The sequence below is a fragment of the Manacus candei genome, unplaced genomic scaffold, assembly GCF_025592945.1.
Source record: "Manacus candei isolate 608988 ecotype Guabito, Panama unplaced genomic scaffold, ASM2559294v1 h1tg000056l, whole genome shotgun sequence".
Lineage (NCBI taxonomy): Eukaryota > Metazoa > Chordata > Aves > Passeriformes > Pipridae > Manacus > Manacus candei.
Window position 1 is genome coordinate 4,767,851 of NW_026138104.1, and position 22,483 is coordinate 4,790,333.

At 36.0% G+C, this 22,483-nt stretch overlaps 1 protein-coding gene across 6 annotated transcripts in view; it reads left to right on the forward strand.

Moving 5' to 3' along the window:
* The first annotated feature begins 667 nt into the window (after positions 1–667).
* Positions 668–22,483, forward strand: part of SLC39A12 (solute carrier family 39 member 12) — a 34,459-nt gene continuing 12,643 nt past the window's right edge. The window contains exons 1-9 of one of the 6 annotated variants that reach the window (XM_051802400.1): positions 719–848; positions 1,960–2,312; positions 6,261–6,542; positions 9,029–9,236; positions 10,638–10,840; positions 14,696–14,867; positions 17,462–17,634; positions 19,421–19,573; positions 20,774–20,884. In XM_051802400.1, coding sequence (XP_051658360.1) covers positions 2,043–2,312; positions 6,261–6,542; positions 9,029–9,236; positions 10,638–10,840; positions 14,696–14,867; positions 17,462–17,634; positions 19,421–19,573; positions 20,774–20,884 — 1,572 coding nt within the window. In that variant the 5' untranslated portion in view covers positions 719–848; positions 1,960–2,042. Of the gene's footprint in view, positions 849–1,959; positions 2,356–6,260; positions 6,543–9,028; positions 9,237–10,637; positions 10,841–14,695; positions 14,868–17,461; positions 17,635–19,420; positions 19,574–20,773; positions 20,885–22,483 lie in introns of those variants that run through there. The other 5 variants (XM_051802395.1, XM_051802396.1, XM_051802398.1 and 2 more) reach the window with 5 other exon arrangements.

Here is a 22,483-nt window from a genome sequence, read left to right on the forward strand (position 1 = left end):
TCTGCTTCACAGGATTTGTTGAGCCAGCTGAGCTGATAGTCCTTCATAATATCACTGAAGGTTTGGAAGGTGGGAGAATGATATGACTGGTGTACCTGTCATTGGGGAAATCTGTCAGCCGTGACAGTTTTCACTGACTTCCAGCGCAATGATATTGTAATGGCATGGTGAGGTAAATGCCAACAGCATCCCTCTGGAAAATCTGAGTGGGTGAAAGAAATTTTTTTTCACCGCAGTCTGAGCTATCCCAGTTTTTTAGTTAGTGCAAATGCAGCACAGAATAAGTGGGGATGAAAGAGACTGTTCTCTACAGGCAGTGTTTTGCAAACAAAAAATATAATTTTTCTATGGAGATACTTGAAAAGATTTCTATTCTATTCTGTTCTCGCATTTTCGAAAAGTAGTAATATTTTAATAAAAAAAGAAATTTGGGGTTGTTGTAGATTTGATCAGATAATTTAGTAGTGTAGAGAACAGTTGAGTGCTTGCATGTATTATCCACCGTAATGAAATACATTCTTTCATAATTTTATACATCTCGCACTGCTAAAATACTGTTTACATAAAATGATAACTACTAAAATATGTGAAATACCTTCAACAATGCGATGCTTAGAACTTGCCAAGAAGAACATGTACTAATTCCTATCCACCTCCATTGTTACCTTAAGAGCAGCTCTCTCCATAGCAACTGAAAACTTTTCAAGGCAGCAATAAACTAATCCTCTCCAACTTCCAGAGCACCATCAAGGAATTTTAAAAACATTGCACTTCCAGCAGCTAAATACTTCTGAGGATTCAGAAGGCCACAAAGCTAGATACACGAGCATTCTTTTTCCCTTCAGAAGGTAAGAAAATAACATTTAGAAATAAATGCTTGTAACATCCTTGTAACAAGGATACATATTCCTAACTGCTAACAGTAAAATATATCTAAAGACCAAAGGATTTCCTAACATTTAACCTTTATCTGAGTGAATGCCTATTTGAATTCAGTCGTTCTTTTTCATTTTAAATACTTTGTTAGCAGGGGTTCCTTAAAAATAAGACACACGTCTTATGTTGCAGATAGAAGAAGTTGAATGTATGTGTAGCTGTTTAGCACATGTGCATTATTATCTGGGTATGCATGTCACTGCCAGCATATGCCCATCAATAAAATCAAAACCTCTGTGGAAAACAGAGGTGAAACTCATTTTTCTTGTGATTAGCTACTGAGATAGATTAGTGTTAAAGCAGAGGTGGTGGTTTATTAGGAAGGATAGTGACAAGACAGATTTATAGCACAAAATGTCTTTTGCACCTAGAGTTAACAAGTTAAACTTGTTGCTTGGGGTGTGTTTGTCTTGTTTACTCACTGAGTTCTTTGAGTGAAACTAAGACCTCAGCGTTTAACTCTTTCATCTGATCACAAAACATGACTAATTTTTAAGTATGTACTGTTCATTCTTGTTTTGTGCTCTACAGCTGGAGTTTAGTAACATTGGTAAAGTGTTTTGAAAATATAACCTGCTCTCTATCATTGCTATGTAACATAATTACTGCACATTCATATCAGTATTACACTGCTAATATTTATTTACAGCTATTTTTGCTACTAGAAACCTGTTTCATAATGGAATGAAAGTGAAAGCAATGGTATTTTCCTGTTCTTACCAAAAGGAATTATTAGTGAATACAGTAACATAACACTAAAGTGAAAGAAATACACTTTATTTTTAAGAGGAGGGAAGGGCACTTTCAGACGACCTCTTGTTGGTAATTCTACAGAAGTTTTAAGGCCATGGTTGTCTTAGTTTCCTGCTGTTCCATGCTGTAAAGCCCTTACAGGCTCCCTGTTGTTCAAAAACAGCTTGTCACTGCAAATCAGCTTAGCCGACCAATTAATAAATCCTTTCAAACATATTGCATTCACACTAATTAAGGGGTTGGGGTTTCTTTTTCCCCTTTACCATTCAGATTCCTCAGGTTTCCTGTTTAAGCTCTGAAGTGCAAACAACAATCCAACATTCAGTGCAGATCCCTGACTGCAAGAAGAGGAGATGTGTTTTCTGACCAAGCTTTCAGCTCTTGGGGTGGTATGTTCTGCTTTCATATTCAGCGTGCTCATTGCTGAAGGACAGCCTGGGGAAGAGCATGGGCAGGATGGCAGCTATGCTCCCAGCAGAGGCTATCTGATGGAAGTTTTACGCGTTCTTTCAGCTGAAAACACTGAGCTCCACATGAACCATTCACGAGAACTGGTCAAAATGTTGCTGGAGAGAGCTGAATGCCCACAGCGGATTTATGGCATGCAAGAGGATTGTAATATGGTTAGTGCTTCAATTAATGAAGGATATCTTTACAGCATCGTCAGTGAGTTCTAACATTATTTATTAGAGTGATACTGTCCTGAATACAGAACCTAAACATGTAAAAATCTTGTTGTTGCAGAAAAAAAAATTGTCCCTGCTTTTTTAAATTTTGAATTATTATTTATTGCTTAAGCTCATGAAGAGATATTCCAAACATGACATGCATTCCTTAAAAATGCCAAGCTTCAGTCACATAACACTAATAATTTTCCTTTAGAAGTTGTTAAATGTTTGTTTTCCAACCAAAATTTTTCTACTTAAATCTGATCTAACAATAAAGCATGAGTTTGAATTTTAGGCACAAGATTTCCTCCGTGGAAAGACACAGATAAACACTGGGGACCAGTTCTGCTTTTTTTTTTTGCTTTTACTTCATAAAAATAAAACCCAGACAGGATTGTCTCAGATTTATGTGCCACCTCACTGAATCATTCAAGATTTAGAGGAGGGTTTTGGTAAGCAGTTCAGGTCAAGGAAAATCAAAGGCAGAACAATGAATCTACAAATCCAAATTAAAACTGGAAATAGTCCAGGGTGCAGTTTCACAGAAGGATTGGTTGTCTAGTTGAGTTGAGAATATTTGCAGAACTGATTCATGATTCAATGAAGAAAGGACAGACACAGTGCTAAGTGGGCAATTCGCTGAAAAGGACGACAAAGGGCTTGGTCAGTCTTGGCTTTCAATGACATTATTCTGGCTCTGGCACCATTGTTCAGTGACCTACATAGAGCAGAGTCTCACTTTATACCACAATAATGAGGGTGGTCATAAAGGTGAAGGCTTTCATGAGGTACTATTCTTGGCAATCTGCCAAGCCAAAGAACTGGCGATCTTTTTATCCTGTGCAGTAGACAGCTACTTATTTGATTGACCCTTTCAATAAATGCTCCCATTTCTCATATGAACCCAAATGTGAAATTTTTTACATAAATAATGTAGATGCCTAAATGGATATATATTTTTTATGAAGGAGATTATGTACATACGGGCAACAGATATGTATCAGATATAAACCCAGATCAAAAGTTGAGAATGTGTTAAACACGGTTCCTCCTAAATTTCACAAAACAGGGTTCTAGGTTTTTTTTGTTCTCTTTGTTTTTCTTCTCTTGCTTGGCATATTTTTTCCATATGTATTTGTACTGTATTTGTGGAGAGTCTTCCCACTATGACCTTGGATAGAAGAAAACTAAGGGAAACTTAGCTGGGACTTACTTTGGTCAGTGTAGCCGCTCTCTTCAGGCTTCATCTTGGAAATTTCCCGTGGGAAGAATTTGAGGACTTTCACCATATCCAGTGCTCCTCGGTGTTGGCTGAGTCAGAAACACTGCACACATCCTGTACTGCCAGTGTTTCTGTGCCAGTGCCACAGGAACACAGTTGTCTATAGGAAATCCATGAGAGAGATGTGGCATCTTCAGTCACATGGAGCCCACATGGCACTGTGCTTAAATCTTCCATGATGATTTAACAAGGTTTGGTAAACCAAGACAGCAAAAACTCTGCAAGAAGTGCTATCCTTCAAGATCATCAAAATTTGAAACAGAATGCCCCACCTTAACTTGGCATTTTTTTTCTCATACTTTTTGGGAATCACTAATTGATTTCAGATTCAACTTTCTCTTCTAAATCCAGGATTCTGTTTATACTACGACTTTGTTTTCAAAGTTTTTTAACTATTATTTTTAATGATGTCTCTAATGGGCATTTAAAAGCGGTGAAATTTTAACACTTTTTTCAGACTTCTTTTGGTTTGTTTTTACATACTGGCCCCAAGACTCTTTGGCCAGGAGCTGGCAGCTATTGAGTGGCATCTGACACTTCTTTATTTCCTAAGCACACAGAAGTTACATATTTCTTGCACTGGTAAGACAATTTTTTCTGAACTGGCCCCTTAAACAAAAGAAACTCAGAGTTCACTGCCCACGTTCTGGGCTTCTCTTTTATAGCAAATAAGAATCTCTAAATCAAGGACATGCAGATGTTATTCCTTTAAAATATTAGTAGCAGAAAAAAAACAACAAAACCAAACCATTGATGAACCAATTTATATCCTCTTAATATCTCTTCAAGAGTCACTCTCCATGGCTAGGCATATACTGTGGAGTAACTGCATCTTTTACAATGCACCTGCTTCCTTCCAATTAGCAATTTTCTTTTTAGTCATCTTCCTTGCAAGAGCAAACAATGGCTTCATTGATTACAATTTACCCTCACTGGATTTTGAATTCTTACAGAAATCTTTGAAAATCTTCCACTACATGCAGTGTGCTTATTGTACTGAGTGTTCATAAAGGCTGGTTGACTAACTTGAGGTCTTTGGGACAGAAAACAGAACAGCCATATTTCTCCTAGCCCAAATACTAATTCTCAGAGACGTGTGTTCGAAAAAGTTAGACTTACAGACCTTGATAGGCAATGTAAGCAGGACACACCAGAGTATACTGCAATCTAGTTAATTTATGAGTATAAATAGTTAATTTAGATATTAATATCCACAGGGTTTTTCTTGGGATTTTTTTTAGACTCAGTATTTTGAGAATTTTTGTTAGAATTATTTATATTAAAAAGTAGCAGTTCTCTCAGTCCCTCCAAGGAACACTGGATTCTGAACACACCATTGTGTGTTTCATTGACCCAACTTCAGTGCAGAAAAATGAACTAACATATAGAGTGAGCCACACTGACCAACATATCATGCTGGTAGCCACAAACAATTTATTCTGAAAAACTAGACTCTGTATGTATGCATGAATTTATTAGAGTGCAGTGTTGATCCTTCAATGGTACCCTCATATGTTGTAGTTTCTTCCCTGAAATGTACAGTTTGGCTAATCTACCATAATGGTTCAGATTAGCTGACACACCTTGGAAAGGAGTCTGTTGGAAAAAAACAGATAAACAGTGAATGACATTAATAACAGGATCTCTTCAAGGAAGATTCTTTATTCTGGAGTTCAGTATCTTATTTCTCACAGCCTAACATAGACCTCTATTAGTCTTCTTGTCTAATTTTAAAGACTAACTTGGTTTTGAGCTGGCAAAAGTTTCTGGAAACTGTCTTTGTATAAAAAAAAATGAGGTTTATGTAGACATATGTAAATATACATGTGTATATATACATGTATTAAAAAATCTGTGCTCAGACAGAAAGTCTGGACCGGGTGAGTAGATAATCTCAGTCCCTTTTGAAATGTATTTGAAGGACTAAATGGTGTTGAGACCTTGTGCTGGCTCTCTGCACTGTATTGCATTGTTGCAGTTAACAGAATTAATTAAGAAAAACATAAAAATAGCTGTGTGATTACAGGGTCAATTAATTCTTTCAACAGTGCATCAAATATGATGTAACTTCTGTTTACATACCCTGAGTTAACTATGGTTTTCATCTTACGACGTAGAATGCACAGATGAAAATATGAATAGCCTTACCTAATAACCCTTGTCTAATATATTTATAACAAGAAGTATAATCTTTTGAAGCCAGTGGAAGGCTTTTAATCTCTACAATGATTGATCAGAGTTAGTCCTAATTTGTAGTGAGTCTTAAATCATCAAATCATTGACCCACAGAGTAGACTCATAGAATGATTTCTGTTGGAAGAGACCTCAAACCCCCCTGCCATGACTAGGAGCACCTTCCGCTGGACCAGGTTGCTCAAAGCCCCATCTCTGGGATATTTCTTAAAAACAAAAGTGGCACTGGACAAAAAACCAGAGTGTGATCTTGCGGCCACAGAACTGCAATGAATTACCTGTACCTTCTTCCTGCCATTCCATCAGCCTGCATCTGTGTAGTTGAATATAAAAGTTGATTTCTCCTTCTGTCCTTCCTAATTGTATTTGCAGATGCCTGACAGTGTGTTACTTGAGTTGAATTTCTATGTATTTTTATTTCTTCACAGTGCCTTGAACCAGATGCTTTGTTGCTAGTAGCTGGAGGAGATTTAGAAGACCATCTCAGTGAAGAAGTATTTGAGAGAATTTCTCTTATTCTTCTCTACTACATTCTTCATCGCAGAGATGTATGTTCTCCAGAACTCAGCTTGAATAACAAGGATTATAAATTTTACCTGCAGAGTATGCTTAGCTTAAGACATGACGAAGACTGTTATTATTTTTCACGGAATGAAACTGAAGATATTTTAACTGCAGTAAGGCAACATTTTAAAACTTCTGAAACCCAGGTAAAGAAAACATAAGTAAATATAGCTTCATATTTACTGCTGATATAATGCCTATATGTTAGTGCAGACATTGTGTCAGTATCATGGTCTGCCAGAAAACCATAAATAACAGTGTGAGAGCACAGGCTGAACACTGGTGTTTTGCTATACATGCTGTTTAATGTTAGCCTTTTCCTTGAGTTGCTTTTGACTACCTAGCACTTCCACAGGGTCTGCTGAGACATGGTTAGGGAGATGCTGCATATCAGGGACCATTCCCAATAGGTAATTTAGATGCAGTTGACCAGCTTAAAGCAGATGGAAAAGAGCATAACTGTGTAGATGCAAGATCTTGCACTTGGCTCCAAGGACAGAAAATACTTTCTCATCTCTTAGTATTTTATAGTGTGTATATATATATATATATACACATATGTATACACTAGCAGTGATTGTATTTAAATGGTATAAAGCAGAATAGCTCCACAACTGATCTGGCTGTACAGGAGAAGTAACGAATCATTATGCTATGATGAAATCCTTGCCAGGTTCTACACTTCCATGTCCATCCAAAGCAGGATGGAATAAGGAATCTATCCAAATGATGGTTTCCTTCAGTTGGAACACATACATTTGTGACTAATTATCTACCAGCACAGATATACCTTGTAGAAAGATTGATACAGATAAGCTTAAAGTTAGAAAAAAAAAAAAAAAAGCATACTGAGTATTTTCAGCTAAGATCATCCTTACTAGAGTCAGGAAACATGCAGTGAGTTTTCTTATTGCTGTTTATTATTCCTTACCTCAAGTATTATTCCTTACGTCTACAATAATAGAATAATATTTTAGAGTTCAAAATCTAAGAAAAAATGTTTTCCTTGTAATGGGCAATAAAATAGCTTTTTGTCTGTTAAGATAACTCCTGAAGTGCAGATTGACCTCCTGTTTGCAGCCCCTTAGATCTGTTCATAATGTTAAGTTAAATTTGTATACTGCAAAGCTTGAATTTGCCCTTTTCTTTTTCATATAATTTGATTTTAATTTACATTATACTGTAGTAGAGTTTTCTGCTACAGTAGGAGTGCTGGCTGTGTCCAGAATATCGAGGCCTTCCAGTTCCTCTTTCTGTCTTCTTTATGTAAACATTTCCCATCATAAATTATTCATTGACCACTACTTTTGTTTTTGAGTCTTGGTGAACGTGCTGATTTCCAAGAACTCCAATGGTATCTGAGCAACTGTAAAGAGGCATCAGTGTGTATTTGGAATGTCAGGATAGAATAACAACCCAGAAAGTGCTTTACTGTGGATTCTGTTTGCTTATGCTGGCAGTATAATCAGTTCTCAAGCCTGTCCAGTAACTGAAACTTCACCACTCACTGACCTGAGGGAAAAGAGGGTTTTTTATGAAAGGTACTCAAAACATAATAGCATAATACTTAGAATCACAGCACCTGAGTTATGAAAAAGGACCAATGATGCAAGGTAGTAATAGAAGAAAAGAATTTTTAGTGACTATGTGTTTTGTTTTCACAGAAAATATCCTCTTCTCATTCATAACACCTAATATCTTATTCGAAATGAGGGATTAAATGTTGGGTTGGGGAAATTTTGATGTGTAATGAATGAACAGGAAAAGAAATGCCAGCCAACATCCTCTCTGCAGTGTTTATGGCCTACAGACAGAGAGATGAGTATGAATAAAATAAATGACTGCTGTACTTGCTCATCTAGTTGTCTTTTTAGTTTAGTTAATATGAGTTAGAAAGAAATATTTTTTGCCTTTGTTGTATTGTTTTTGTATTCTTTCAAACCCTAATGTGTGAAGTAAGAAAGAAAGTAAGAAGAAAGGCAAAAATGGAAGAAAACAGGGATGAGTTTCCAGGTAATGGAGACAGACCTGCAGACATCCACACGCATGGTTGTACACCACTCACTATTGTTCCTTTTTGGTCACTATTTATTTGCAAAATTATATCTTTCCATATTGTCCCCAGATAACTACTCCATAACAAAATATTGTTTCCATTTAATATATAGGAAACTAAAAACATTTAGAGAATTCTCACTGAAGTTTAAGATGAAGAAGATGAAGAATTAAAATCTATATTATTTAAGTCAATTTCCTGTGCCTTAATGAAAATTCCTCCTTTTTCTGCCACTTTCTGGAAGTAGATGTAGATGTAATTGAGGACACTGGAATAATAGAAATGGCATGAAAATAACACTAAGTGAAAATAACACTAACCATAAATAACCTGAATGAAGGACTGTATTTCTTCCCCACTAGACACAGAATAAAAGTTCAGGATTTTTAATTCTATGTCTGTTTTCATGAAAATGTCCTTTGTTTCACTGACCTGTTGTCAATTACAACTTCAATCTTAATTTTTTCTACTCTGGCTGTCTGTGAAAATGTTCTCCTCAGTTTCTCCTTTTGTCACTCCGATTATTTAAATGAAGGTGACCAGGGCTGTCTTCATGCTGTTTTCTCCTGATTTCAGTGTGTTGATGTGAGCACTCTGGAGAAAAATGCTGATATAACGGACAGAGATGGTGCCGATGAAAACACTCTACCACGCCTGGCTGCTTTAATCATTACTCTGGCTCTCCAGGGAGTCTGCATGGGGAAAGCAAGTTTGCCTTCCCCAGAATTCTTTATAAAATATATCTTCAGTTCTCTAAACAGTACCACTGAGCTCCAAGTGACAGGTAAGCTATTTATTAATCTCTAGTTGCCTTTTGCAAGACAGATTTTGTGCAAACTATCTTTAAGTGCCTAAATGACTGTTTTGCACTTCATTTTAGGTCCTCATTTTAAAGTTGTTAAGTAGTCTCTTCTAAATTTAAAAACAAGGTTGGAAGAGAAACTCCTTATTTTGATAATTGTCAGAGAGGTATAAAGCAAATTGCTACTGAGATTATTACATTTTATTCAACAATAATTTATAAATGAATTGCACAGCACCGTCTGAACTACCCAAGAGAGCTCTGAGGGTGGCAATCTAGCTGTGAGGGCAGAGTTCACTGGGACTTCTTTTACATTAAGTCTTTATGCAGATCTTCATACATTGCAGGACTCTTTTAGGGATAGATGGGATAATTCTTGTACCGTAACCAGATTAGATGTCTTAGTAACTCACACCTCAGTGTAGATATGCAGATCTGTTTGCTTAAGTAGCCAAAAAAAAAGTAGTCAAACATCATATCAGAAGCCTTTTTGTAAGATTTACTGTTAAGAGTATAGCATTTATATTTTCTGATTAGCAACATTAAAGGATTATCACATAGAAACTTTCTTATTCTCATTGGCCTAAGCTCCTTTGAAATCAGTTTGTGGGCTGCTTTCATTTCTAATGGACAAACTAAGGTTTACAGAAACTATCACTATGGTTTTATTTAAAAATGAGGGGGTAAGGAAGGTGATAAGTAAGATAGGATAAGGTACTCCCCCTCAAATAACCAAGAATTTCATCACCAGAAGCACACCTTGAACTTAAACTATGTCATGGCGTACATCCCTGCATTATCTCAGGTTTGGATTAGGGATCCTGACTCCCTCCTTCCTATTTCAGTGCTATGAGCAGGCATGCTTCTTGATTAACCAAAGAAGAGTGAAAATCTGCTGTCCTGTGTTCCACTTCTGAAATGCAAGAGCAGCACAGTGTCCTGAAGATTGATTTCAGGACACCCTATGAAGGATCTGTCTTCTGATCTGAATACCAGGCCATGATGACTTAGTGTGGAGTTCCATTTACACAGGAAAATTTTAAGAACAGTGAAGTTCTTTAGCAATAACTAGATAACTTTGTAAGAGATTGATGAATAAATGAAAGATGAATTGCCTTTCAGTCCCATCTGTTTTCTTCTGAGTCAGTCATAGGCAAAACATCTGAGTGGGGCATGTAAAACAAGAAAGGCTGACTATCTAGGTGTCTTGAACTTCTAGAGTTGTTAAGTATAAATTGCCTCCAGTACCAAACTGAGAAAAGAGTATTAAATGAGGAATAGAATAAATGTTATAACTAACAAAATTTTAATAATTTTTTTGGTTTTATCTTTTAAATGTGTGTTTTCCCATGGTAACGTATCTGTTTTCTAATGAATTACTAGAACTAGAACAACTACTAAATGTGCTTACAGCCAAAAAGACCTGCACTGTAAATGGACAATTCCACAGTCACAAAAGAAGACGTTACAGTATGGCAATCAGAGATACTGGAAGAAAAAATAGTCCATTCAAAGGAAACCATACAAAAGGAGACTCTCTGAAAGGCTATTTTGAAGATCGTGAAAGGAACACAGATTGGGACCAGGTTAATTTGTTTTTCTGTTATTATAGTGTTGGTCACAGAATTTCAGTGACAAAAGTTCAAATTGTTTTGCAAACAGTACATAACTTCTGAGGTAAAATGTATTAGTTTCAAAAAGTCATGTTGATACTGATGGAAATATATTTTTATATAGTTATATTTGTTTAAATATTAATTGGGGAAAGAACTTTATGGATGTTTACCATGTGATTAATGTAGCTGGGAAGGGCTAACAGAATAGTTACAGATGACTGTAGTAATATGACTGAAGTGTTTTCACACAGTTATGAGAGATTTCTTGGGCTCTTACGTCATAGAGCTTCTAGGCCCCCTTAAATGACCTGGTAGAAAGAAGGGTTGTTTTGTACTAAGGAAAACAAAGTAAATTATTTCTATGAAAGTTGCTTTTAAAAGGCTTCTGTAAACTGAAGATTGGGCATTTCCAAACTCTTTTAATAGCCATCTATGGAATCCAGAAGGTTTCTTTAGAAAGTAGAGAGTCTGTAAGACAGAGTCCTAGCTACTACCCAGTATCCCCTTTGAGGACTTTGAAGGCTCAGTGCAGGTGAATTTATCCTTATCCTAAGAATTTAAAAATAAATGGTATATATTTTGATGTATACATTCGAAATATATACTTCAAAGGGCACATTTCTATTTTTTACAATTTTTTACAATTTACATTAACTCAGTGACAATGTTTATTCTCCATTTAGGAGAATGAGTGATGTGCAATTGACTTTTGCTGTGTGGTCATTATATGATGTGGAACTGAGACAAATTGCATCTGGTTAAATGCCATTCAGAGAGATATTTATCTGTGTAATTTTATGGAATGTGAAATGCATACTCTATCAATAGATTTCTTTATTTCCTGCTGCCCACAAAAAAGAATCATGCTGATCATCATGATGAGGCTTTTAATGGGGTCTCAAAATAACTTTATATTAAGGTCATTTTAAATATGTTTCATATAAATTTTAAACTAGGAAGGACAGAAATCAGTTGTAACAGTCTGTAAAAGAAGAAAAATTGTTCTCCAGTAATAGAAGAATTTATGAACCTCAGTGTTTGATTTCTTGAACTTCTGATACTGACTGTAGCTCAAAAGATAAGTATCTAGGGAAGTTATCTGAATAGTCAACTGAGAGCCAAGTATTCTGTATATATGAAAAAAAAATCACTAAAAACCTTTGGAGAGACGATAATTGCTCTTCTGTATTAATTCCTAGATTCTCTGGGGTTTTTTTCCATTCCTCTTCTTTCTAACTATATCTATTTTCCTTGACATATTTCATTAGAACTGTTCGTGTTTCACTGTTGTGTTGCTGATTTTGTCCCATGTTTTCTGCACTTATCATAGTAATTGTGCTCCGTTAGTGACAGATTCTGCTACATACAAGGAATTTGCTTTTTGATGGCTTGTGTTTGCTAACTACATTAAGATCTGTAATCTAATTTTTAGATAGGAATCATTATTTGAAACATTATCACAGGAAAAATGTCATTGCTTTCTTTTAAAGTCATCATTGTCTCTACATTTAAAAAATGTGTATAACACAAGAAAGTAGCAGGTGATCTAATAAGACAAATGATCTTAAGTTCCATTAAACTGTGTCACAATATCTGTATTCCTTTACTATTTCTCATGAAACAAACATGGATTCTGCAAACCAAAATCATCCATCCATTCAGTTTTTCCCATGAAAATATGCAAATTTTATTTGCTTGTTTCTTCAGTACCATCCTCCAGGAGTACACACATAGTTGCTCTACTAATGGAGAGTTAGTGCTCTGCCTCTCTATGTTAGAAAGCTTAAAAGGCTGGGGCTTGCAAGTGATAGTGAACGGTGCTGTATCCAGTTGGTAGCTGGTCACAAGTGGTGTCCCCCAGGGACAATTCATGCAGCCCAGTGTGCAGTTAGTGATCATTGCCACCAGGGCACACTGGTGGCTCATGTTCAAGCCATCTGTCAGAACCCACCCCAAGGGCTTTTTCTACAAACCTACCTTCCTTCTGGTCAGTTTTCCCCAGCCTTCATTGATGCATGGGGTTATTCCGTTTGAAGCACAATAAATTTGTCTTGGCTGATCTTCATGAAGGTCTTGTCAGTCCATTTCTTTGGCTTGTCAAGAACCCTCTAAACAGCAGCCATGCCAGTCAGCATACAACTAGTTGTCCAGTTGGATTTCAGCTGTCGGTGCTATCTGGTGCACTCTGCTCCATCACTCAACTTGTTAGTGAAGGTGTTAAATAATATCATTCCTATTGTGACTGGTCAGCAATGCTGCTCGTAATCAACCAACAGCTTGATAACCACCATCTTGATACCAGATGTTGATGTTCCCTACTTCTAGCATCAAAACTTCTGCCTAGAATAGGCAAAATTAAGGTCTTTTCCAATATGGTAGCTCCTTCATTGTCTTCATGCTCTCCTTTGGTTTGAAGGCAGAACACAGTAGGTCCAGGTGACAAAATCATCTGTTATCTTGAAGACTTTAATGTGGTTTTCAGAATAAATTTATCAGTGCTCGATTAATTCAGCTTCTTAGTGAACTTTAAGGCATATTTTACTTCACTAATGGATCAGCAAAGGAAGGAAGGTGTTGGGTTTTAATTGGTAATTTAAAAGTAACTATATTTAACAACTTTTCTTTTAAAATTTAATTTAAATAGCAATTTTATTTCAAAAGAAGCGTAAACTTCAGTGATTAGAAAAAAGTATTTAGGAATCCTTTGATTCTCAGATGTAGACCAATTTAAATGAAAGAAAAAAATATTTTTGTAAGTTGAATCACAACTCATCAGATGAAATTAAGAAATGAAGATTATTCCTTTAAGTAAGATAACATATTTGATCTGGACTCCTCTAAAAGTGTTTACAGAAATATCCACTAGAAGTGTGTTCTAGTGCTAACTGGTCATGTTTTTACTAGAAGTTTTATCCTGGAGGTGGAAAAGCAATTCTTCATGAAAATTTGTCGAAATATAAAGGTTCCCAAGAAAAAGATCCTTCTTTTGACAAAGAGATATTCCAAACAAGAATAAAAAGCAGCAGGAATTCTGAAGTACCTCTAATAATACAATTATTAAACAATCTTTAGACCAAATTTAGACTATGTAACATCTAGTTTGCCGACCTTAAAGTGACATGCCATTATTTAAAGAATTAAAAACCTCCAATGTATTTCCATATCTTACTGAAGATCCAGCACAAGAATAAATCTAAGTATTGCTTTTGATGTAGTATCTTATACTAATAGCACTATTATTGCAAACAATGAAGTTTTACATTAATGACTAAGAATATGATTTGTGTTAACATTAAAAAGAGGGTGGTTGGGCACTGGAACAGGCTCCCCAGGGAAGTGGTCACAGCACCAAGCCTGACAGAGTTCAAGAAGTGTTTGAATGATACTCTCAGGTACTTGGTGTGACTCTTGGGGATGGTCCTGTACAGGGCTAAGAGTTGGACTCAATGATCCTTGTGGGTCCCTTCCAACTCAGCATATTCTGTGATATTCTTTAAAATATTTTTCTTAGCACATATGACAATAAAAGATTGAGAGAGATTATTTTGTCAGATCCTTATGATATTAACTAGCTTCCATAGATATTGTCCTGTTTCATTCCAAAGATTCTGGTCTTTCTGAAATATATAGTAGCATCAAGTTTAATTGGAAAAAAATGGAATTAATTGAAGTAATTAAACTAATTTAATCAAAAAAGAGTATATAAAGCCCAAGTTTTTTCTGGGTTGTACCACCCCGTGTTCCTCTAAGATTCCATATTTAACCTCAACATTAAATGCAGGTACATGCAACATGTTCAGTAACTCTGTATACTCTTCTACAAAGGTTTGTTTCTCTGCCAATGAACTTGTGAAGATATTTTTGAAAAATGGTTCTTCCTCCATTTCCAAAGACCACTTCAAGCAAATCAGTCCAGCTATCATTCAGCAACTTTTAAGTTGTTCATGTCAGCTTCCTGACTTCAAGCAGACAAGACTTCCGCCAACAACTGTGGAAAGTGAGTTATGGTGTTATTAACAAAGTATTGCATAAATTTGGATAAAGAGGTGCAGGGACTTAACTTCTGGAGACATTTCATTCATTAATAAACCAAAACATGAGGAGATTTATGCACTCTGTAATTTATGCGCTTTATAACTTCATAACATACATCTCAGATAGTAGTATTATATTGAAAAGTGAGGGGATTCAACTGTCTTAATTTTATATTAGATGGAATTCTACTTCATTATGTAAGGTTTTAAGCTTTATTCTCTCCATTTGGGGACTACTCGATGTTGGCAGCAAGTGGGCCATAACAGGTCCTCATCTGTGGGTTGCTGGGCAGTAAGGACTTGTTTTGTGAAATTTTTACCAGATTTATATTGGAAACATTGCATTGCTTACATGTATATCTTCAAGGTTACATTACCTGGCATTTTATACCATGATGTGGCAAATGCTTGATATAGATAAGTTCTGCATGAATGTTACTGGTTTTTCACATAGTTTACAGCAGAGAAGCTTTGAGAATGTTACTGTGGGGAGGAAAATATCCAAAAGAACAGTAACAGGGCAGCAAGACTTGTGTGATAGAGCTGGAATAAGAACTGAGTTAGAGTATAATCAGATTGTTTCCAGTCACAGTTGTAACCTTCACATGTCACTGCTTCCAGTGATTTCTGCCCCATCTCTTCTGTTGATTCCACTTCTGTAATCAACCCTCTTGATTAAGGGCTTCTTAATGTGTTGTTATTTGGTTGTTTTTTTTTTTTTTACTTTAAACCAACAATATCTGGGAAGTGGTTACAAACCAAGGTGTGCTGGTGTATTACAGGGGACATTAATTTTGGTAGTCAGGAATGAACAAAAAGGAAAGGGTATCTAACCATAATCACCTGCATCTAGAGCAGCACTTTTTAGGCTGCAAATCAATGTTTTCAATATCTACATCTTTTAGGCGCTATTGAACTTTCCCCATGGCCTGCTGGCCAACGATCCTTATGGAACAGCATATAAATTAAAAAAAAACGTGGAAGGACTGTCATGGATATTCCAATAATGGTTATAGGAGAAAAAAAACATACAGAATAGGAAAAATCATTATGGTCTTCAACAGGCAGCAGTCCTTTCTAAGGAATTCTCTCTTCTCATTACCTGAACACTTTGCAGTCTTTACTGCTTTGATTTTTCTATGCTACAGAGATATGACCCTTTTTGAGTTTGGGAATCAAGAGAAAAAGAAAGAAAAGAAAGGAATTTAATCAGGTCAAATGCAAGGTTGATGAAAAATTCACTGTTAAGTAGGATTCTTCCAAGTTTAAAGCCATCACCCTAATCAATGATATTTTAGTGATCTCATAAATGTGAGAGATGAGAAAAACTGAACTATTCAAGTGCATAATGGAATTAATGAGAGCCTTTTCTGCAGCCCTTTCTCTCTGCTTTTTGACAAAGGAAGGTTTTCATGACCACAGGAACACTTCTGCTGTCTTGATACAGATAAAGAACTCCATGTTTGACCTATGTGTGACCTAGTGACCTGAGCATGGGCTCATTAATTTTATTCTCAGTTCTATTTTACTGACAGACTGTGCTGTTTTGACTAAGTCACCAAGGCCTGACCTTCCATAAATATCTACTATACCCTGTATTTGGATTTGCAGTCTGTGAAATTTACTGTCTGATTTTATGAGGTGCTGAGCACTTGCAGTGCTTTTAAAGTGTGAAACATTAAGTGACAGTTTTGAATATTTTGGCATTAGTTCCTTTATGTGTGTTTCTCTTCACTGTTTTACCTCCATCGTAAGATTTCATACAGATTAGTCAGGATTTATGTTGTGCAAAAGGTTGGAAATGTGAGTGATGTGTAACTGAAGAATTATGAGTAACCTTCAAAAAAATCCCAGTAACCTCAGAAAAAGAAGTTGGTGGTCCTGATGTGGTAACTAAAGGGATGCATGTCCACAGCCGATTTGCAAATGTAATTTGGACCAAAATGTTTATGCTTAGAACCTAAATTAGATCCCTACATCCATCTGAGGTTTTACACCTTGGTTTGTTTACAAAAAAAAATAGAGAGCAATAAAACCCAAGAGAAACAAGTGACGCACAACACAATTGTTCACCACCTGCTGATTGATGCCCAGCCCATCTGTGAGCACCAATCATCCCCTCCCAGCCAAGTCTCCCAGTTTATATACTCGGCATGACATTCTGTGGTATGGAATAGCCCTTTGGCCAGTTCAGGTCAGCTGGCTGTGCTCCCCCCAGCTTCTTCTGCCCCTCCTCACTGGCAGAGCATGAGACACTGAAAAGTCCTTGACTTGAGGTAAGCACTACTTAGCAACAACCAAAACATGAATGTGTTATCAACATTATTCTCATACTGAATCTACAACACTGCACTCTACCAGCTTCTAGGAAAATTAACTCAATCCCAGCTGAAATCAGACAGTGGAACAATGAATCACTTCTCCTGTGTGCTTGTGCATAGGTGTCAAAACACACCCTCAAAACCAATTACAAATACAAAACAAATACTCAAACACAAATACAAATACTGGATGATTAAAGGCGCCCTTGTTTTGTTTCATTTGTTTTCCCCTACAGAATATGGTTACAGCACTGTTGCTGTTTTACTTATTACTATTGGATCTATGTTTGGTACAACTCTCATTTTATTTAACTCCTGTCAAGAAATCTATACACTCGTTTTACAGCTGTTTGTCGGTTTGGCTGTTGGAACCCTTTCTGGAGATGCATTGCTACATCTTATTCCTCAGGTAAGTAATAGACACTTCAGTGCTTTTAAAATGTTGACACATATGCGTGTGTGCATGTACACACAGAAAAGTTTTATTTAATCCTGGATAATGCTCATCTGTTTATAAATAAACTTCCCATTAAATCTACCCAGCACTCCAGTTACATTTGCACTCTGTAGTTCAGAGAGACGTTACAAGTAGTAAGAAGCTGAAATCTATGAATGATGAATTCAAAGAAAATAAGGCTCCTGTTTTCAAAACAAACTTTTCAGAAACCCCACAAGTCTTGTGCAAGGCAAGTTTCTAGATGTGCATTAATTTCTTTCATGAGGCATATTCTGTAACACGTCTCAAGAGAAATTTTTCAAGGGTTGTATGAGGCATCCACAGTCCCCTCCACGTGTTTTTCCAGAGAACCAAGAGCTGTCAACCTATAAGTGTAATAAAATTGGTGCTATGATGTTGTCCTAAATTCATAAAATAAATTTTAAGAACAGGATAGCATGCAAAACAGAACCAAATTTTCCATCGTGTATTCATTTACTTTTGACTACGTCTCCTCCGATATGACACAGATGTTATGAGTAGAATTGCAGTGATTGTAGAAAGAGAGCTTCACAGCTTCACTTGAGATTCTGGTCAAAATATTCTTTGTACTCAATGCATCATCTCTGGAAGCAAAACTGGGAGAATGATTTAAGGAAGGCAGTTCTCAGTGAACGTCAGACAAATGCATTTATTTCAGAAACACCTCTGGAGTGTGAAAGTATTCTCTTTCACCAGTTTTAAGTGATGTATCCAGAGCCTTTAAAGAACTCACTTTCAGAGCAAAGGGAAGGCTGCCGTGCTGTGCCACTGGGAAAAAAATGGAAGTACACCCACCGGTAGAAATGGATTTATGCATTAGTTATGCATTAATAAATTATGTATTGTTTTCATAGAATCACAAAATAGTTAGGGTTGGAAGGGACCTCTGTAGATCACCTAGTCCAACCTCCTGCCAAGGCAGGGTCACCTAGAGCAGATGACACAGGATCGCATCCAAGTGGGTTTTGAACGTCTCCAGAGAGGGAGACTCCACGACCTCCCCAGGCAGCCTGTTCCAGTGCTCTGCCACCTCAGTGTAGAGTTCTTACTTGTGTTGATGTGGAGCTTCTTGTGTTTTAGTTTATGGCCATTACTCCTTGTCCTATTGCTGGGCACCACTGAAAAGAATCTGGCACTGTGTCTTGGCACCAGCCTTTGAGATATTTGTATGTATTGAGGAGATCCTCTCTTAGATCTAGATCTAGGAGATCTAGATCCTTCTCTAGATTACAGAGGCCCAGCTCCCCCAGTCTCACCTCATAAGAGAGATGCTCCTGATCCCTTATCATCTTTGTGGCCCTCTGCTGGACCCTCTCCAGTAGCTCCTTGTCTGTTTTCAATATGAAGCTTACATATTAAGATGATGAAAGTAATTTTTATAGACTTCATAGACAATAATGTACTCCAAATTTTATATATATATATATATATATATATATATATATATATATATACAGACACACACATACATAAAGGGCAATTTCATAAAACATAATGTTATTATGTTATTTCCACCACTGAAAGATATAGCAGAGTCTACTAATAATTAATTTCATTATCTACTATTCAGACGATTAGCTCAAAACACAATTTAAATTTGAAAGAACTGAGGGAAGAGAATTTTGAGAATAAATTGAATTAACACATTGTGGCTTGCTCTAGCAAAAATTAAAACATTGCCATTTCATTTTTTTTAACTCTATCTCTTTTATTTCAGACTCTTGGTTTACATAAACATGAAGCACAAGACATAGAACATTTCTATGAGGGAAAAGAATATATTTGGAAGCTTTTGGGAATAATTGGAGGAATTCATGGTTTTTTTCTGATAGAAAAGTGTTTCTTTCTTTTGGTAACACCACGGGAACAGGTAAAGCTTTCTACAATTTATCCTTTAAAAATCTATTTTGAGATTTTACAGTGCACAAAGTGTTAAAATGATTGTGGAAAATAAGTATAATTTGTGTGAGTTAAATGAAGCATTGATAATTGCTTTCCTAAGTGCTCCTACCAGATTGACCTTCAATTTCTATTTTGCTTTGCTCTGTGGATTGTGCAATGCTACATGAATGTGTTCAATATATTTATAACTCAAGAAGGGAACAGTTGATCGAATATGTTCCATAAGCATGCATTTATGACTCACATAGGAGCAGGTGAAAAGTATGTATCCATGTGAAATATCAATGGCGGCTGTTTACTGTAGGCCCTGTTTGAAAAGGAGAAAGACATAGATGTAAGCATAAGATATTTTCAAGAATGATCTTGAAAATCTTAAAATTTCCAAATTGTCTTTGATCTGAATGATTTGAAAATCTAATATGTACGTTGCAGTCAGTAGGGCCCAACCTCTTATATTATCTCCTTGCTCACTGACATGTTTATAGTAATTCTATTACTTTATTTCAGTGTGGATGGAGCCTAAAAATATGATTATGCACAAGGATATAATGTAACACAAAATGTGATGGCTCATTAGGTTTCTCAGCATGAGACACAATCTTAATGTCGCTTAAGAAGGCTAAACCTTTGCTTGTTCTGTTTTGCAGGGTGTGCAAAGAATGGCCTGATTTAGATATGCAGCAATGAGTCCCTATTCCCACTATCTTTGAGTCAGCCATAAGAATATTGTGTGAGATTAATAGAATGAGAATATTTTGATACCGGTGATGTTTTATTTTTTTGGTAAAAAGAAGTCCTTTTTGTTACTTATTTGGGAGAAGGGCTTTATCACTATCCCACAATTTTTTTAACTTTTTCTACTGAGAACTACATTAATTCTCAGAGTTAGTTTTTATATCCATCTCAGCTTCAAATTTTAATTTGATTTTTAAAAAAAATTAAGTTGTATCACACCCATATGGTTGTCACTAGTTTATCTGATTCACTTTTCAGGGTTTTTTAAGAAAATAGGCATTAGGAAACAAGTGATGCCAGCCAACAATCTTTTAAAATAGATTTCATTTTGAAAAAATTAATTCTTAAAAATGTTAAATTTTCACAAAAGGCTGAGAAATACTACACCTGTGTTCATGGGTTTCAGAACTAATTGCAAAGCATCTTCATTCAGCAGGGCCTTTCTTTAGTTAATGGGCACTGGGGACATTCCCATGATCTTCCAGTGGAATCTGAATTAAATGAACATTCAGGCAGAGGCAAATCTACTTCAACCATACAGTTGGTAGGTTACCAATATGACATACTTCCCTGATTTTATGTTCTTCTTTCTCTATTCCTCAAAAAAATGAACCAAATTAATGTAATAAATCAGTAATATTTTTCAGTTTATATTGATTTGGTGTTATTACATGACATGATTATTAGGAATCTCTAGATTTTGAAGTTTGTAATGAGCTTTTACAGAGATTTCAAGTGCAGATATTTTACAATAACTTTTCTTCTGTGTGTCTCAGATTGATATAACAATTCACCTCCTGCGCTACATTTTGTTAATAAAATTCTTGAAGACTTTCCTCTTTCCTTCTTTTAAAAAATTGATTATATGTAAAGGCAGATTCTCCAGGGAAAAACTTCATGATTTTCTACAGTGAGAGTTCAGTGCATAATTAATGAGCAGATTAAACCTTGGACTGTTCTTGAGCATTTTTCCACAGATTTTAAGGGTAGCATAAGCAAGCTGGATATATGGGAATGGTGCTTACTTATAAAAAGTTACATGGTTTTATATTGGCCTATAGATAGTATCCAGACAGATAAATCCTTGCAAACTACATTGACTCATAACTCTTGACCTGTTTTTTCTTTCTTTTTTTTTTTCCAACAAGTCTTCTCAGTTTATATGCAGTACCTATGTACATAGGTTAGTTAAATCAGTTTCTCCAGAGATCCATAATGTGAACTCCATTTTACTAATTTAGTTGTGATGGGCAAGAGCCTCATGAGTCACTGCTAATCTTTAAAACACAATTGGGAAACTCTCAATTGAAAACAGAGCAAACAGACGAGTGAAACATGTTTACTAATTTGTGAGCCACGTCATAGCTTCCTGTTTATGATAATGAATGATCATGTCATTCCACTCAGCTGCAAGATCCCCCCAAAGTTCTATATAGATCACATGAATTATCCTGGCTTAACTGGTTTGTACAAGAGCAGCCAATTTTTCAGAATCATGTGAGTAATAATACTAAGACAAACACTGGTTGACTAAGAAAAACTTATAAATCCTTCAGGTCAGTGATTAGTCTTGCAGTTTTGACTCAGAGTTCAAAGAAGTGGCATGTGAATAAATATTATAGGAGAAGTGGAACAATTACTGGAATTCATATGACTGGCTGCAATCACAGGAATTAAAGACATTTATTTTTCCTTTAAAATGCAGAATTTTAAAAACATTCTTTCTCCTTCTTTCCTCATACTTCTACAGCACATATCCCACATCACAAGCAGGCTAATATTCTATTTTCTACTCAACATACATCCCTGCTACAGTTTTTGGAGTGGTAGCTGCTGTCCCAACACTGAACTCTTGTGCTGTTGTTGACTCTTCACTGGCTACCATAATAGGTTTTCCCACCTTTTTGGGAAAAAAAAGTAGCAGTGATAAATTCAGGTTTTCTAGTTTCAAGCAAACAAGTTTTTTGACTTATCTCTCCCTCACATGAATTTCTAATAATTTCTCTAGTCAGAAAACAAAGCCCTAGGGAGGTAGGGAGAGTGAGATTGCTCATGTTCTCCCTTCTCTCCCCACAGTTGCAATATCTGTTAATTAAATGTTAGGGCAGATGCATCAAATTAACTCTCTAGGATAAGGATGAAG